General features: G+C 43.8%; 1 protein-coding gene across 1 annotated transcript in view; it reads right to left on the bottom strand.

Annotated features, from left to right (window-relative positions):
* The window catches only part of LOC133544144 (Krueppel-like factor 7), a 135,573-nt gene that overhangs the window by 39,744 nt on the left and 78,801 nt on the right, over positions 1-17,028 (bottom strand). The window contains exon 2 of the mRNA XM_061889227.1: positions 12,400-13,003. Within this exon, the coding sequence (XP_061745211.1) occupies positions 12,400-13,003 (604 nt within the window). The remainder of the gene's footprint in view (positions 1-12,399; positions 13,004-17,028) is intronic.

The following is a 17,028-nucleotide window of genomic DNA, read 5'->3' as shown; positions in this document are numbered from 1 at the left end:
GATCTACAGATCTACATTCCCATCCTCACCTATGGTCATGAGCTTTGGGTCATGACCGAAAGGATAAGATCACGGGTACAAGCGGCCAAAATGAGTTTCCTCCGCCATGTGGCGAGGCTCTCCCTTAGAGATAGGGTGTGAAGCTCTGCCATCCGGGATGAACTCAAAGTAGGGCACGTCCAACCGGTAGGAGGCCACGGGGAAGACCCAGGACACGTTGTAAGACTATGTCTCCCGCCTGGCCTGGGAACGCCTCGGGATCCCCCGGGAAGAGCTAGACGAAGTGGCTGGGGAGAGGGAAGTCTGGGTTTCCCTGCTTAGGCTGCTGCCCCCGCGACCCGACCTCGGATAAGCGGAAGAAGATGGATGGATGGATGGAATTAACTTAATGCATTGTGTGCATAACACCTCATGTCAGTCGACTGCTCCGTCATATTTTTCCGCACTCAAATGTTCCACCGAGATGGTCAACATGCTCTTTAGCGTCTTCCATATTGACTTAATATAGTCAATATCACATCGACCGCCCGGCGCTAAAACTACTCCAACAAACTGCCCGAAATGCAGAAACATTTCAGGGGTTTTTTATTCATTCCTCATTGCAGATGTGTTAATATTATTAACGATGATGATGATGGATTGCGTTAATTTTGACAGTCCTCGTTAAAACGCCTAGTTAACGTGCTGTGCTCCGTACTAAAACCTGACCTTTGGAAGGAATCGGCGCTGTGTCGACATGGCAGCATAACTGGTCTTTCCCGGCCCACCCACTTGACGTAACATTTGCCCACTGAGGCGGCAAATACACTTCACAAGGAAATCAATGATAGCGTGTCTGCGGCCCTTTTCTTTTATTGCGGCTGACACCAGCACCTGTGGCATGCATCACACAGGCAATCACACACTTAGCCAGCGCAGTGAAGTAGATTTCATTTCCAGCCGTAAATGTAGCAAGTTAAATGTTTGCACCCCCGCAAATGATTGACCTGTAATGCTCTGTTATTGGCCCATTGAGTTGTTTTACACACCCCGTTTCCATATGAGTTGGGAATTTGTGTTTGATGTAAATATAATTGAAATACAATGATTTGCAAATCATTACAAAGACAACATATTTGATGTTAAAACTGATAAACATTTTTTTTTTCTGCAAAATAATCATTAACTTTAGAATTTGATGCCAGCAAAACATGACAAAGAAGTTGGGAAAGGTAGCAAAAAATACTGATAAAAATGAGGAATGCTCATCAAACACTTATTGGGAACATCCCACAGGTGTGCAGGCTAATTGGGAACAGGTGGGTGCCATGATTGGGTATAAAAACAGCTTCCCAAAAAAAATGCTCAAGTCTTTCACAAGAAAGGATGGGGCGTGGTACACCCCTTTGTCCACAACTGCTTGAGCAAATAGTCAAACAGTTTAAGAACAACGTTTCTCAAAGTGAAATTGCGAGAAATGTAGGGATTTCAACATCTACGGTCCATAATATCATCAAAAGGTTCAGAGAATCTGGAAAAATCACTCATGGCCGGAAACCATTGAATGACCGTGACCTTCGACCCCTCAGACTGCACTGTATCCAAAACCGATATCAATCTCTAAAGGATATCACCACATAGGCTCAGGAACACTTCAGAAAACCACTGTCACTAAATACAGTTGGTCGCTACATCTGTAAGTCCAAGTTAAAGCTCTAGTATGCAAAGCGAAAGCCATTTATCAACAACATCCAGCTTCTCTGGGCCCGAGATCATCTAAGATGGACTGATGCAAAGTGGAAAAGTGTTCTGTGGTCTGAGGAGTCCACATTTCAAATTGTTTTTGGAAATATTCGACATTGTATCATCCGGACCAAAGGGGAAGCGAACCATCCAGATTGTTATCGACGCAAATTTCAAAAGCCAGCATCTGTGATGGTATGGGGGTGCATTAGTGCCCAAGGCATGGGTAACTTACACATCTGTGAAGGCACTATTAATGCTGAAAGGTACATACAGGTTTTGGAACAACATACGCCCCTGCTTATTTCAGCAAGACAATGCCAAACCACATTCAGCACGTGTTACAACAGCGTGGCTTCGTAAAAAAAGAGTGCGGGTACTTTCCTGGCCCGCCTGCAGTCCAGACCTGTCTCCCATTGAAAATGTGTGGCGGATTATGAAGCGTAAAATACGACAGCGGAGACCCCGGACTGTTGAACGACTGAAGCTCTACATAAAACTAGAATGGGAAAGAATTCCACTTTCAAAGCTTCAACAATTAGTTTCCTCAGTTCCCAAACATTTATTGAGTGTTGTTAAAAGAAAAGGTGATGTAACACAGTGGTGAACATGCCCTTTCCCAACTACTTTGGCACGTGTTGTAACCATGAAATTCTAAGTTAATTATTATTTGCAAAAAAGAAAATAAAGTTTATGAGTTTGAACATCACATATCTTGTCTTTGTAGTGCATTCAATTGAATATGGGATTTGCAAATCACTGTATTGCGTTTATATTTACATCTAACACAATTTCCCAACTCATATGGAAAGGGGGTTTGTACATCATCGGGCTTGAACGAATTCAGACCTGTTGCCCTGACGTCCCATGTTATGAAGGTCCTCGAGAGACCTGTGCTGGATCAGCTGAGACCCTTGGGGACTCCTTCCCTGGATCCTCTATAGTTTGCATATCAGTCCCGTGTAGGAGTGGATGATGCTGTTATCTACCTGCTTCATCATGCTCACTCTCACCTGGATGGTGGGAAGGGCATTGTGAGGATCATGTTCTTTGATAGCTCCCTTTTCTGTCTACACACTGTGTCTGCTTGTCAGTACTCTGTGATTGTGCGCTGCCGATTATGCTCCTGTGCTCGTAGACCAGCAATGACAGGATGTGACGACGACGAGGGGGTGGCGGACTGGTACTTTTCAGAGGCGATATAGTACCGAATATGATTCATTTGTATCGCGGTACTACAAATCCCATTGGGAAATTGTGTTAGATGTGAATATAAACGGAATACAATGATTTGCAAATAATTTTCAACCCATATTCAGTTGAATGCACTACAAAGACAAGATATTTGATGTTCAAACTCATACACTTTATTTTTATTTTGCAAATAATAATTAACTTAGAATTTCACGGCTGCAACACGTGCCAAAGTAGTTAGGAAAGGGCATGTTCACCACTGTGTTACATCACCTTTTCTTTTAACAACACTCAATAAACCTTTGGGAACTGAGGAGACACATTTTTGAAGCTTTTAAGGTGGAACTCTTTCCCATTTTTGTTTTATGTACAGCTCTAATTGTTCAACAGTCCGGGGTCTCCGTTGTGGTATTTTAGGCTTCATAATGTGACACACATTTTTAATGGGAGACAGGTCTGGACTACAGGCAAGCCAGTCTAGTACCCGCACTCTTTTACTATGTAGCCATGCTGTTGTAACAAGTGACTTGGCATTGTCTTGCTGAAATAAGCAGGGGTGTCCCTGATAACGTTGCTTGGATGGCAACATATGTTGTTCCAGAACCTGTATGTACCTTTCAGCATTAATATGTGGACTCGTCAGACCACAGAACACTTTCCCACTTTGCATCAGTCCATCTTAGATCATCTCGGGCCCAGCGAAGCCGGCGGCGTTTCTGTGTATCGCTGATAAATGGCTTGGGCTTTGCATAGTAGTTTCAACTGGCACTTACAGATTTAGCGACAAACTGTAGTTTTCTTTTAACAACACACAATAAACCTTTGGGAACTGAGGAGACACATTTTTGAAGCTTTTAAGGTGGAACTCTTTCCCATTTTTGTTTTATGTACAGCTCTAATTGTTCAACAGTCCGGGGTCTCCGTTGTGGTATTTTAGGCTTCATAATGTGACACACATTTTTAATGGGAGACAGGTCTGGACTACAGGCAAGCCAGTCTAGTACCCGCACTCTTTTACTATGTAGCCATGCTGTTGTAACAAGTGACTTGGCATTGTCTTGCTGAAATAAGCAGGGGTGTCTCTGATAACGTTGCTTGGATGGCAACATATGTTGTTCCAGAACCTATATGTACCTTTCAGCATTAATATGTGGACTCGTCAGACCACAGAACACTTTCCCACTTTGCATCAGTCCATCTTAGCTGAGTTCGGGCCCAGCGAAGCCGGCGGCGTTTCTGGGTGTCGCTGATAAATGGCTTTGGCTTTGCATAGTAGTTTTAACTGGCACTTACAGATTTAGCGACAAACTGTAGTTACTGACAGTGGTTTTCTGAAGTGTTCCTGACCCCATGTGGTGATATCCTTTACACACTGATGTCGCTTTTTGAGGCAGTACCGCCTGAGGGAACGAAGGTCTGTTATATCATCGCTTACATGGAGTGATTTCTTCAGATTCTCTGAACCTTTTGATGGTATTATGGACCGTAGATGGTGAAATTCCTAAATTCCTTGCAATAGCCCGTTGAGAAATGTTGTTCTTAAACTGTTTGACGATTTGCTCACGCATTTGTTCACAAAGGGGGTGACCGTTTCCCAATCCTTGTTTCTGAATGACTGAGCATTTCACGGAAGCTGCCTTTTATAGCCAATCATGGCACCCGCCTGTTCCCAATTAGCCAACTCACCTGTGGGATGTTCCAAATAAGTGTTTGATGAGCATTCCCCAACTTTATCGGTATTTATTGCCACCTTTCCCAACTTCTTTGTCACGTGTTGCTGTCATCAAATTCTAAAGTTAATGATTATTTGCAAAAAAAAACATCAAATATGTTGTCTTTGTAGCATATTCAACTGAATATGGGTTGAAAATGATTTGCAAATCATTGTATTCCGTTTATATTTACATCTAACACAATTTCCCAACTCATATGGAAACGGGGTTTGTATAGTAATACCGGTATATCGTACAACCCTAGTACATAGTCACCTTTACAAGCTGAAAACTTTGAAAAAAACTCACTACTCTGCATTCAGGCCTACCGCTTATTCATTTACACAAGTAATATTAAAACCACAAGCAAAATCTTGTCTAGGGCCACAAAAAGCCTGTAGGGCAATGCTGCCATGACGTCACATTATCGAACTGACAAGCTGCCGTTAAAACACACGCCGGATTAAAGTGTGGAACGACAGCTCGAGATGATGGCAAGGGGCCAAATAAATTAGCGCCACGCAAGTCGTATTTCGTTCCCGGACGTCCGAGCGATGCTCGCTGTTGCCCTGACACGCCGGCGACATGCCATGACCTGCCTCCATAAACTGTTATGTCTGCAACATATTTGTAGTTTCAAGATGATTACAGCACGCTCAAAAACGTGGCCAGTCGCTGACCTAGACCTGCAAGGCGCTGAGGGGATGAGAGGCTGGAAATAAAGCAGGGAATGGCAGGCGGCCTATCCGGGTCAATCCATCCATCACCGAGCAGTTACTCAGATGGAGGACAGCTCGCCGACAGTGGTCTGAGTGGTTCGGGATTGAGATGGAGGAGTGGAAGAGTTATGGCAAAAAGGACCCTCCCCCTTCCCTTTTGGCGACAACCTTGTCACTGTACGGCCGGGTTCACGTGGAAGGAGAAGTCACTTTTTATCTTAACAGCTTTTCCATTGCAGTGTTTGCCATATATTCATTTACTCCTGGCAGGAGGCCAAAGGAAATTTAGGGCCGCCACAGACAAAACGTTTTTTTGTTTGTATTTTTTACCTCCTGGGGATAGGTTGTTGGCAAGACTAAAATTGGCCCTGGTGTGTGAATGTTGTCTCCAAAAAATATCAATAATCATTGATAATCAACCGTTATAAAACTTGGGGTGTAACGGTACACACAAATTTCAGTTCGGTACGTACCTCGGTTTAGAGGTCACGGTTCGGTTCATTTTCGGTACAGTAAGAAAACAACACATTTTTTGGTTATTTATTTACCAAATTTCTAAACAATGGCATAACATACATATACACACAGGGTCCATTGCCAGGGTCAATGTGGTCAACATATATAAAATAAAAACTAAATAAGATAAGGCTCTTAACAAAACTTTTTTGCTTTTTTTGATTAATTGATCGATACTTTTATTAGTAGATTGCACAGTACAGTACATATTCCGTACAATTGACCCCTAAATAGTAAAACCCCAATACGTTTTTCAACTTGTTTAAGTCGGGATCCACGTTAATCAACATTAAACTGCCTCAAGTTGTAAATAAAATGACAAAACTTTTCTTCTACATATAAAAAGTGCAACATTAAACAGTTTCAAGTCAACTCAGCCTCATATTAACTTTTCTTTTCCCCCCCAGCCTGGCTAACTTGGCAGTAAGAGGATGTTGTTCTTCCACCATAGAAGTGGGTCAAAATATAGTTTTTAATGCAGTATGTATTACGACTGGTTGGCATGGCGATGCCAGGTTTGTTCCCTCGAAGATGCGTTGACAATAACACAGCCAAGGTAAGATATAAAGATTTATTTAAGTAACAAAAACAGGCTAAGAACAAAAATACTGGAGCTAAGCAGAAAAACAAACCAAGGGCGCTGGCTAACTTGGCAGTAAGGATGTTGTTCTTCCACCATAGAAGTGGGTCAAAATTTAGTTTTTAATGCAGTATGTATTACGACTGGTTGGCATTGCGATGCCGTGTTTGTTCCCTCGAAGATGCGTCGACAATAACACAGCCAAGGTAAGATATAAAGATTTATTTAAGTAACAAAAACAGGCTAAGAAGAAAAATACTGGAGCTAAGCAGAAAAACAAACCAAGGGCGCTAGCATAAAAGCTAGGAATAACAAACAGAAAAACTAGACTAGCCACGAAGGCACACAAAAGAAAAAACAAATCATTAGCATGAGAGCTAGAATAAAACAACAAAGGCGTAGCGTGAAAGCTAGCGAGAATATACAAAAGAGTAGAAGTCAGTCTCGTCACTGTTGCTTGAAGGCAAATTAGGATCCCAGGATGAACTAACAAAAGGGGCGAGCTTAAATAAGGAAGGTGATTAGCAAAACAGGTGTGCAGGGACCGTGACTAGCAGGTGAAACTAATAAACAACTATGGTGACCGACTAAACAGGAACTAAGGAGGTCAAACTACAAAATGTGATACAGAAAAGGGACAATAAACAAGAAGATGTAAGGATCCGAGTAGCGGATCGCAACAGTATGGACTTAAAATCTGCTGATATGAAAACATTTGTTATTGTTTTAGCCCTGCCTGACTCGCCGAGGAGAGGCTGCTTGAATGCGGTGGTGACGCTTCAAAATGGGTTAGCATGTGTTATGAGAGTAGGGTATGTGTGTGTGTGGCCCTTTAATATGGGACAGCATGTGAGGTGAGTGTGTGGGCGAGCGAGGTGAGGGAGCGGTAGAGTTTGGCTAGTGTTTTGTTGGATTGGTTGTGTGCAAGACCTCAATAAAGCAACGATTTGCAACTAATCGCCAGGCTCTTCATTTACCCCGGAGTCCGGAGGTGTGGAGACCGACTGCCGGGTAGAGTGAAGGGTGTTGCACCCGAGAATACATCAACCCTGGAGGAGTGTCTCACCTACGCTCCTTGACTACGGTCTGGGAGCCGGAAGCAGGAAATGTGCAACACATGTTTGACGTGTTGTCAGAAGCAGTTGCTGAACAAGCTCCATCCTCCATTGTTGTATCGCGCAGCCAAAGTGTTCCCAAACGGGAGATCTTAACGAGGCAGGAGGGTCTTCCAGCTCTGGCTTTTACATGTTGTCCTTGCCCGGTCGCTGCTAGCATGTGTACTCGTTCGGTACACCTCCGAACCGAACCGAAACTCCCGTACCGAGACGGTTCAATACAAATACATGTACCGTTACACCCCTATATAAAACACTTACTTACAACCTGCTTAGTGGTCTTGTGGTTAGAGTTAGTGAGACTGGAAGGTCGTGAGTTCAAACCCTGGTCGAGTCATACCAAAGACCATAAAAATGGGCATTGGGGGTTAAATCACCTAAATCAGGGGTCGGCAACGTAAAATGTTGAAAGCCATATTGGACCAAAAATACAAAAACAAATATGTCTGGAGCCACGAAAAAAATGATATATTACATCCAAATAGTGTGTCATGAGATATAAATTGAATTAAGAGGACTTAAAGGAAACTAAATGAGCTCAAATATAGCTACAAATGAGGCATAATGATGCAATATGTACATACAGTTAGCCTAAATAGCATGTTAGCAACGATTAGCTTGCAGTCATGCAGTGACCAAATATGTCTGATTAGCACTCCACCCAAGTCAATAACGTTAACAAAACTCACCTTTGTGCATTCACTCAAAACATTAAAAGTTCGGTGGACAAAATGAGACGGAAAAAGAAGTGGCATAAAACACGTCTTCGTTAGAAAGTCGGAGAAAGTTATACATGTAAACAAACTACGGTGAGTTTAAGGACCGCCAAAATTAGTAGGACAAAACGGCGCTCGCCAAATACTCGAATCAGTGAAGCATGTTTAATACAAACAGTGTACTTTATAACAATTAGGCAGGTTTGTGTCATGTTTGTCCTCCTACAGAAACTGTATTAAAACAAAAAATACATGTTTTATATTTTTTTTCCTCTCATCTTTTTCAATTTTTCATACATTTTTGAAAAAGCTCCAGAGAGCCACTAGGGCGGCGCTAAAGAGCTCTAGAGCCGCGGGTTGCAGACCCCCGACCGAAATGATTCCCAAGCGGGGCCACCGCTGCTGCTCACTGCTCCCCTCACCTCCCAGGGGGTGGAACAAGGGGATGGGTCAAATGCAGAGGGTAATTCCACCACACTCAGTGTGTGTGTGTGACTATCGTTGGGACTTTAAAGGCCTACTGAAACCCACTACTACCGACCACACAGTCTGATAGTTTATATATCAATGATGAAATATTAACATTGCAACACGTGCCAATACGGCCTTTTTAGTTTACTGAATTGCAATTTTAAATTTCGCGCAAAGTATCCTGTTGAAAACGTTGCGGTATGATGACGCGTGCGCGTGACGTCACGGATTGTAGCGGACATGTTGTTCCAGCCCGATCCCAGCTATAAGTCGTCTGCTTTAATCGCATAATTACACAGTATTCTGGACATCTGTGTTGCCGAATCTTTGGCAATTTCTTCAATTAATAATGGAGACGTCAAAGAAGAAAGCTGTTGGTGGAAAGCGGTGGATTGCGGCCGACTGTAGCAACACAAACACAGCCGGTGTTTCTTTGTTTACATTCCCTAAAGATAACGGTGAAACTTTACTATGGAACAGAGCGGTCAAGCGAACATGGTTCCCTACCACATGTCAAACGGCAGGTTTCGGTGAGAAAATTGTGGTAATAAGTAAGCTCTTACAGTAGACATGAGCGGATAGCTTGCGTCTTTCCTCATGCACCTGTCAAAGAGGCAGTTACGGACTCTTTTGCCTCTTCCAACCGGCCGCCCCTGAACGTGGGATGCTTCAACCGTAGAGGAGGGGGAAAAAAACCTCAGCCTGGCCCCAACGGCTGCCTTCGCTTCGCCTCGTCGAGAAACGTGGCTTCCCTCAGACACACTGGCGGTCACCACACCCGTGGCCACACCCCTCCAACTTTCAGGTACCATATAATCTCACTAAAACACTCGTAACACAATAAGTAGATAAGAGATTTTCCAGAATTATCCTAGTAAATGTGTCTAATAACATCTGACTCCCTCCCACTGCCCTCACCTTTTTTTTCTTTTCTTCTAGTCCTTCACTCTAACTGTCCTCATCCACGAATCTTTCATCTTCGCTCAAATTAATGGGGAAATCGTCGCTTTCTAGGTCCGAATCGCTCTTGCTGCTGGTGGCCATGATTGTAAACAATGTGAGGATGTGAGGAGCTCCACAACCCGTGACGTCACACGCACATCGTCTGCTACTTCCGGTACAGGCAAAGCTTTTATATTAGCGTCCAAAACTTGCGAACTTTATCGTGGATGTTCTCTACTAAATCCTTGCAGCAAAAATATGGCAATATCGCGAAATGATCAAGTATGACACATAGAATGGACCTGCTATCCCCGTTTCAATAAGAAAATCTCATTTCAGTAGGGCTTTAAAGGCCTATATAAACAATTAGGCCTTTAAAGGCCTACTGAAATGAGGCCCATATAAACTATTAGGCCTTTAAAGGCCTACTGAAATGAGCTTTTCTTATTCAAACGGGGATAGCAGGTACATTCTATGTGTCATACTTGATCATTTCGCGATATTGCCATATTTTTGCTGAAAGGATTTATTAGAGAACATCCACGATAAAGTTCGCAACTGGAGAAAAGCCCTGCCTCTACCGGAAGTCGCAGACGATGACGTCACAAGTGTGGGGGCTCCTCACATATTCACATTGATTTTAATGGGAGCCTCCAACAAAAATAGCTAATCGGACTGAGAAAACGACAATTTCCCCATTAATTTGAGCGAGGATGAAAGATTTGTGTTTGAGGATATTGATAGCGACGGACTAGAAAAAATAAAAAAATAAAAAACGCGATTGCATTGAGACAGATTCATATGTTTTTAGACACATTTACTAGGATAATTCTGGGAAATCCCTTATCTCTCTATTGTGTTTCTAGTGTGTTAGTGAGTTTAATAGTACCTGATAGTTGGGTGTGTACGTCCATGGCCGGGTGTTGACGCGCAGTGTGTCGGGGAAGTCGACGGCACAAGCTCAGCTGATATCCGGTAAGAAGCGACTTTTTAACCGCAATTTTCTCACCGAAACCTGCTGGTTGACATTCGGTTGGGATCCATGTCCGCTCTGATCCATAGTAAAGTTTCACCTGCGTGAATTTTAAACAAGGAATCACCATGTGTTTGTGTGGCTAAAGGCTAAAGCTTCCCAACTCCGTCTTTATACCTTGACTTCTCCAATATTAATTGAACAAATTGCAAAAGATTCAGCAACACAGATCTCCAAAATACTGTGTAATTATGCGGTTAAAGCAGACGACTTTTAGCTGTGTGTGTGCAGCGCTCATATTCCTAACAACCCGTGACGTCAAGCGTACACGTAATCATTACGCGACGTTTTCAAGAAAAAACTCCCGGGAAATTTAAAATCGCAATTTAGTAAACTAAAAAGGCCGTATTAGCATGTGTTGCAATGTTAAAGGGGAACATTATCACCAGAGCTATGTAAGCGTCAATATATACCTTGATGGTGCGTAGAAAAAAGACCATCTATTTTTTCAACCGATTTACGAACTCTAAATGGGTGAATTTTGGCGGATTAACCGCCTTTCTGTTTATCGCTCTGGATGCGATGACGTCAGAACGTGATACGGTAATACAGCCGCCATTTTCATTTTCTACACATTGTAAACATTGGGTCTCAGCTCTGTTATTTTCCGTTTTTTCGACTATTTTTTGGAACCTTGGAGACATCATGCCTCGCCGGTGTGTTGTCGGAGGGTGTAATAACACTAACAGGGAGGGATTCAAGTTGCACCACTGGCAAGAAATCTCCCGCCAGACCCCCGTTGAATGTGCGGGAGAGTCTTCACATTTTACCGGCGATGACAGACATGGCACAGAGATGTATGGATAACCTGCAGATGCATTTGCAACGATAAAGTCAACGAAATCACAAAGGTGAGTTTTGTTGATGTTGACTTATGTGCTAATCAGACATATTTGGTCGCGGCGTGACTGCCAGCTAATCGATGCTAACATGCTAAGCTAATCGATGCTAACAAGCTATTTACCGGCGGTGCTAAAGCAGACATGGCACAGAGAAGTATGGATAACCTGCAGATGCATTTGCAACTATATTACGTTTCCTTCCACCCACATTTAATGCGAAAAAAACACTTACCAATCGACGGATTTAAGTTGCTCCATTATCACAAAATGCGAAAGTCCTGATCGTTTGGTCCGCACATTTTACCGGCGATGCTAACGCAGCTATTCGGCCATGCTATGGCTATGAATAGCATCAATAGCTATTCGCTCAATAGCTTAAGTTTCTTCTTCAATACTTTCATACTCCAACCATCCGTTTCAATACATGCGTGATCTGTTGAATCGCTTAAACCGCTGAAATCCGAGTTTGAATCCGAGCTAATGTCGCTATATCTTGCTGTGGTATTCCCATTGTTTATTTACATTGGCAGCACTGTATGACGTCACTTTGAAGCTTTATTTAGGGATATTCCGGGACCGGTAATATTTTGAAAAAAACTTTAAAAAAAATACAACAAGCCACTGGGAACTGATTTTTATTGTTTTAAACCCTTTTGAAATTGTGATAATGTTCCCCCTTTAATATTTCATCATTGATATATAAACTATCAGACTGTGGTGGGTAGTAGTGGGTTTCAGTAGGGCTTTAACTTTACACTTTACACCGCGATACAGCTTTCAACCATATGGCTCAACCCTACGGTAATTTAAAATCTCTAAATTGACATTGTCTCTTACCTGTGTGCGTCCTCTGGTGGGCCTTCAGGTGGGAGCTCTTGGTGTAAACCTTCCTGCAGCCGTTGAACTGACAGCGGTGGATCCTCTTCTTGTTCTCCGGCAGCTCGCCGCCGCCCACGCACGCTACTCCCTCGTCTTCCTCCTTCACCCGCGCCGGAAGCGAGTGCGCCGCCACCAGCCGGGCGGCGCTGAGTCCCACCTTCCTGGCCACCAGCTTGAGGGTGAGCGTCCCGTCGGCGGCGGCGGCGGCGGCGGACGTCAGCGACGGGCTGGGCTTCACCAGGTGCCGGCCCAGTTCCGGCGACGAGGGCGGCGTCAGGGAGGTGACGGCGCTGAGCTGGGCTTGGTGAACGCCTTCCATCTCCTCCGTGGCCTCCGGGCCCTTTGGTTCTCGTTTTATCGATTGGGCGGACGTGAAGTTTTTCCGCACGGGGCAGAGCACCACCGTCGGCGGGCTCGGGGGCCCGGGTAGGACGTCGGCCAGCTCTTCCTCGCCGTCCTCCTTCAGGTAGGCCGGGGTCAAGAGGCCGTCCAAGTCCTGGTCGAAGAGCTCCGACAGACGCTTGGGCTCGGTCTGCAGATAACGCTCCAGTTCTAAGCAGGTCTGGAAGAGATAAAAGGCAAGGGGGACACAGTCACACTCCAATTCCGCTTGACAAGCATCCATCATCGGACACGCCGCCATGCACCATGCACGCGCTGATTGATTGCGTGCGGCGATAGGCGACGTCCTAAACCCGTCGAGCAACATTTCATCGAGCTTTGACAAGCGCACGTAAGCGAGCCAGGATTGGAAGATTTACTCCTCCTTAGTTATGGTCCGCTTCCGCCCAATTACTTCCCGCACCTCCTCGCCGACGCCAAACAAAAGACCCCCCCTGATTTGTGCACACCGGCGCCCCGAGGAGTCTATTACGTTACACCAGGCTGGCAAGGCAGCCGGGGAGAGAGGCGCCCTATGTCCGAGGATGAAGCTATTATGTGCGAGCGGCTGGCACCAGTTTGATCCCGGGGATCGTTGTTGCCGCTAACCCGTTTTGACAGCTGAGATGGAGGCGAGGCGCTCCGGCGGGCGCGTGCAACTCCCCGCTTCATTTGTGTGTAAATAGGCACTGACACACAGAGTAGCTGCTTCCATTATCAGGAATAAGGACGTACAGACTGAACACATCAGAGACATTTACACCCCCCTCCTCAATGCCTCCTTGTTTGCACCTTCTAAAAATAAAGTCCCTTCTCTTTTTTTGGGGGGGGGGGGTGTTGCTAGGGGAGCACGTCTTCCAGGAACAAGATGAGATTTCTTTTATATCATTTACATATTGACATCAAATAAAAAAATGTAAAAAACCTTCTCGAGACAACACGCCTACGTGATTTCTACCTCTGTCGACGATTTTTAAAAATAAGACGCCGCCACAAAACATGCATAATAGAAAGTGTCGCTTTCACATTTTAATCAAACTGCCTCTGACAGTTTGTCTATGTTTTAGTTTTTTTCCTCTGCATTTGTCTGTTTCCTGTGTTTAGTATTTCCTGTCTTTTAGTGCTCTTAATTTGTCAGCTTCCTGTCTTGTTCCCTGAGTGCTGTGTTCCTCCTCAGTGTGTTTAGTATTTCCGTGACGTCTCGGTGGCATTGTGGTGACGAGTTGATCTCTCGTGGGTGCAGCGGAAGATGGAACACAGCGTGAGGGTAGGGATAAGAATTTATTTATATAGTAAAACAAACTAAGAACAAAAACTCTTGCACAAAGGCACTAACCAAAAACCAACAGAACTAGCTTGGGAGCTAGAAAGAACAAAGGACGCTAGCGTGGAAGCTAGGGACATCCATCCATCCATTTTCGACCGCTTATTCCCTTTCGGGGTCGCGGGGGGCGCTGGCGCCTATCTCGGCTACAATCGGGCGGAAGGCGGGGTACACCCTGGACAAGTCGCCACCTCATCGCAGGGCCAACACAGATAGACAGACAACATTCACACTCACATTCACACACTAGGGCCAATTTTAGTGTTGCCAATCAACCTATCCCCAGGTGCATGTCTTTGGAAGTGGGAGGAAGCCGGAGTACCCGGAGGGAACCCACGCATTCACGGGGAGAACATGCAAACTCCACACAGAAAGATCCCGAGTCTGGGTTTGAACCCAGGACTGCAGGAACTTCGTATTGTGAGGCAGACGCACTAACCCCTCTGCCACCGTGAAGCCCAGCTAGGGACATAAACAAACAAAATAGCATATAAGCTAACAAGTATACAAAAATAGATTTGCCACAATGTTGGAAGAGCGGCGTCAGCTGTTGCGTGTAGCAAGCAAGAGTCCAAGACTGAATGTCAAACAGAGGCGGGCATATGTAGGGAGAGAAATAATCAAGGGCAGGTGCGCGTGATCAAAGCAGAGACAGGTGACACTAAATGGGTAACTATGACGACGGGAACAAAACCAGGAAGTGCCACAAAGAACTGAGAAAGACAAATACTAGACAGAATGTGATAAACAGAACCAAAACCAGAATATGTCATGATCCAAGATTTGGATCATGACAATTTCCTGTCCTTAGTTTCTGTCTAGTGCTCTTATTTTGTCAGCTTCCTGTCTTGTTCCCCGAGTGCTGTGTTCCCCTTCAGCTGCGGCTGATTGGCATCTGGCCACACCTGTTGCCAATCAGCCGGCTCCTATTTGTACTTCCTTTGTCTTGTGTCAGTTGCTGGATCATTGTATTGTATTGTCGTTGCCTCATGTCACTCTTGTGTCTTTGCTACCTATCATTTCAGCTATTACCTGTCGTGCTACATCTTGTCCTGGTCGTCGTAGCGGTTAGCTGTTTTTGTTAGCCATTAGCTATTTCCAGTTTTTCTGTTTGTTATCCTCTAGCTTCCACGCTAAAGTTCCTTTTGTTTTTCTAGCTTCCAGTGCTAGCTCCCTTAGTTTGTTATTTTCTAGTATTTTAAATTAAAACCATGTTTTCATACTCTATGCCTGCCTCTGTCTCTGCATCTTGGGGTTCGTCAACAACAAATAACTGTGACAACGGCACTGACTCTTGTTACCTAGTAACCAATAGCAATTCATCAAATCAAATCAAACTTTATTTTTATGTGTTAGATGTAAATATAAACGGAATACAATAATTTGCTAATCCTTTTCAACCCGTATTAAATTGAAAGCACAACAAAAGCAAGATATTTGTTGTTCAAACTCAAAAACTTCATTTTTTTTTTGCAAATAATAATCAACTGAGAATTTCATGGCTGCAACACGTACGAAAGTAGTTGGCAAAGGGTATGTTCACCACTGTGTTACATCAACTTTTCTTTTAACAACACTCAATAAACGTCACAGATGCTGGCTTTGAACTTTGCGTCGATAACAGTCTGGAAGGTTCGCTTCCTCTTTGGTCCGGATGACACAATATCGAATATTTCCAAAAACAATTTGAAATGTGGACTGGTCTGACCACAGATAACTTTTCCACTTTGCATCAGTCCATCTTAGATGATCTCAGGCCTAGAGAAGCCGGCGGCGTTTCTGGATGTTGTTGATAAATGGCTTTCGCTTTGCATAGTAGAGCTTTAACTTGCACTTACAGATGTAGCGACCAACTGTATTTAGTGACAGTGGTTTTCTGAAGTGTTCCTGAGCCCATGTGGTGATATCCTTTAGAGTGTCATGATCCGCTGCCCGGATCATTGATGGATAGATAGATAGATAGATAGATAGTACTTTATTGATTCCTTCAGGAGGGTTTCATCAGGAAAATTAAAATTCCAGCACCAGTGTACAGAGTTGAGATCAATTTAAATAAAAGTAAAAAGTAAATAAAGTGGGTTTTAAATGGAAACAAAATAGAGAAATATTACAATAACAATAAAAAATAAAAAGCAACAATGGGAATAAAAATACAACAGTAAAATAAGAATATAACAAGACAAATTAGGCAGTAGTGACCATGTTATGAAAACGTATTGTACTGTTATTGTTATCATGTGTTATTCTGTTTTTGGTTCCTTCTTTATACGGTATTCTGTTAATGTTTGACTTCCTTAGTTCCTGGTGGCACTTCCTGTTTGTTCTGTTGCTATAGTCACGCATTAGTGTCACTTGCCTCTTGTTTTTTGACTCACACCTGTTTGTAATCACTGTATTTAAGCCTGCCTTTCCTGTTTACTCGTCCTCGCTCCGTAAGTTTGTGGTACACGCATCTGGTGACGACCCTGATTCCGTTCCCTATTCGGGTAAAACATTTTTGTACTCGCTAGCTTCCGTGCTACGCTTTTGGTCCTTTCTAGCTCCCATGCTAGTTCGGTTTGGTTTGCCTTTTGTGCCTAGTGCCAGTGTTTCTGTTCTTAGTATGTTTTTAGTTTAAATAAACCATTATTTTTTTACCTGTGTCCGAGCCCAATCTGCATCTTGAAAGAGCGCCACCCGCATCACGATGCCCACCAGACGTTACATAGATATTGATGTCGGTTTTTGATATTATGGACCGTAGATGTTGAAACCCCAAAATTTCTTGCAATTGCACTTTGAGAAACGTTGTTCTTAAACTGTTTGACTATTTGCTCACGCAGTTGTGGACAAAGGGGTGTACCTCGCACCATCCTTTCTAGTGAAAAACTGAGCATTTTTTG

The sequence above is a fragment of the Nerophis ophidion genome, linkage group LG27 (genome assembly GCF_033978795.1).
Source record: "Nerophis ophidion isolate RoL-2023_Sa linkage group LG27, RoL_Noph_v1.0, whole genome shotgun sequence".
In the NCBI taxonomy this organism is placed as follows: Eukaryota; Metazoa; Chordata; class Actinopteri; order Syngnathiformes; family Syngnathidae; genus Nerophis; species Nerophis ophidion.
This window is presented reverse-complemented; position numbering and strand designations above follow the sequence as displayed.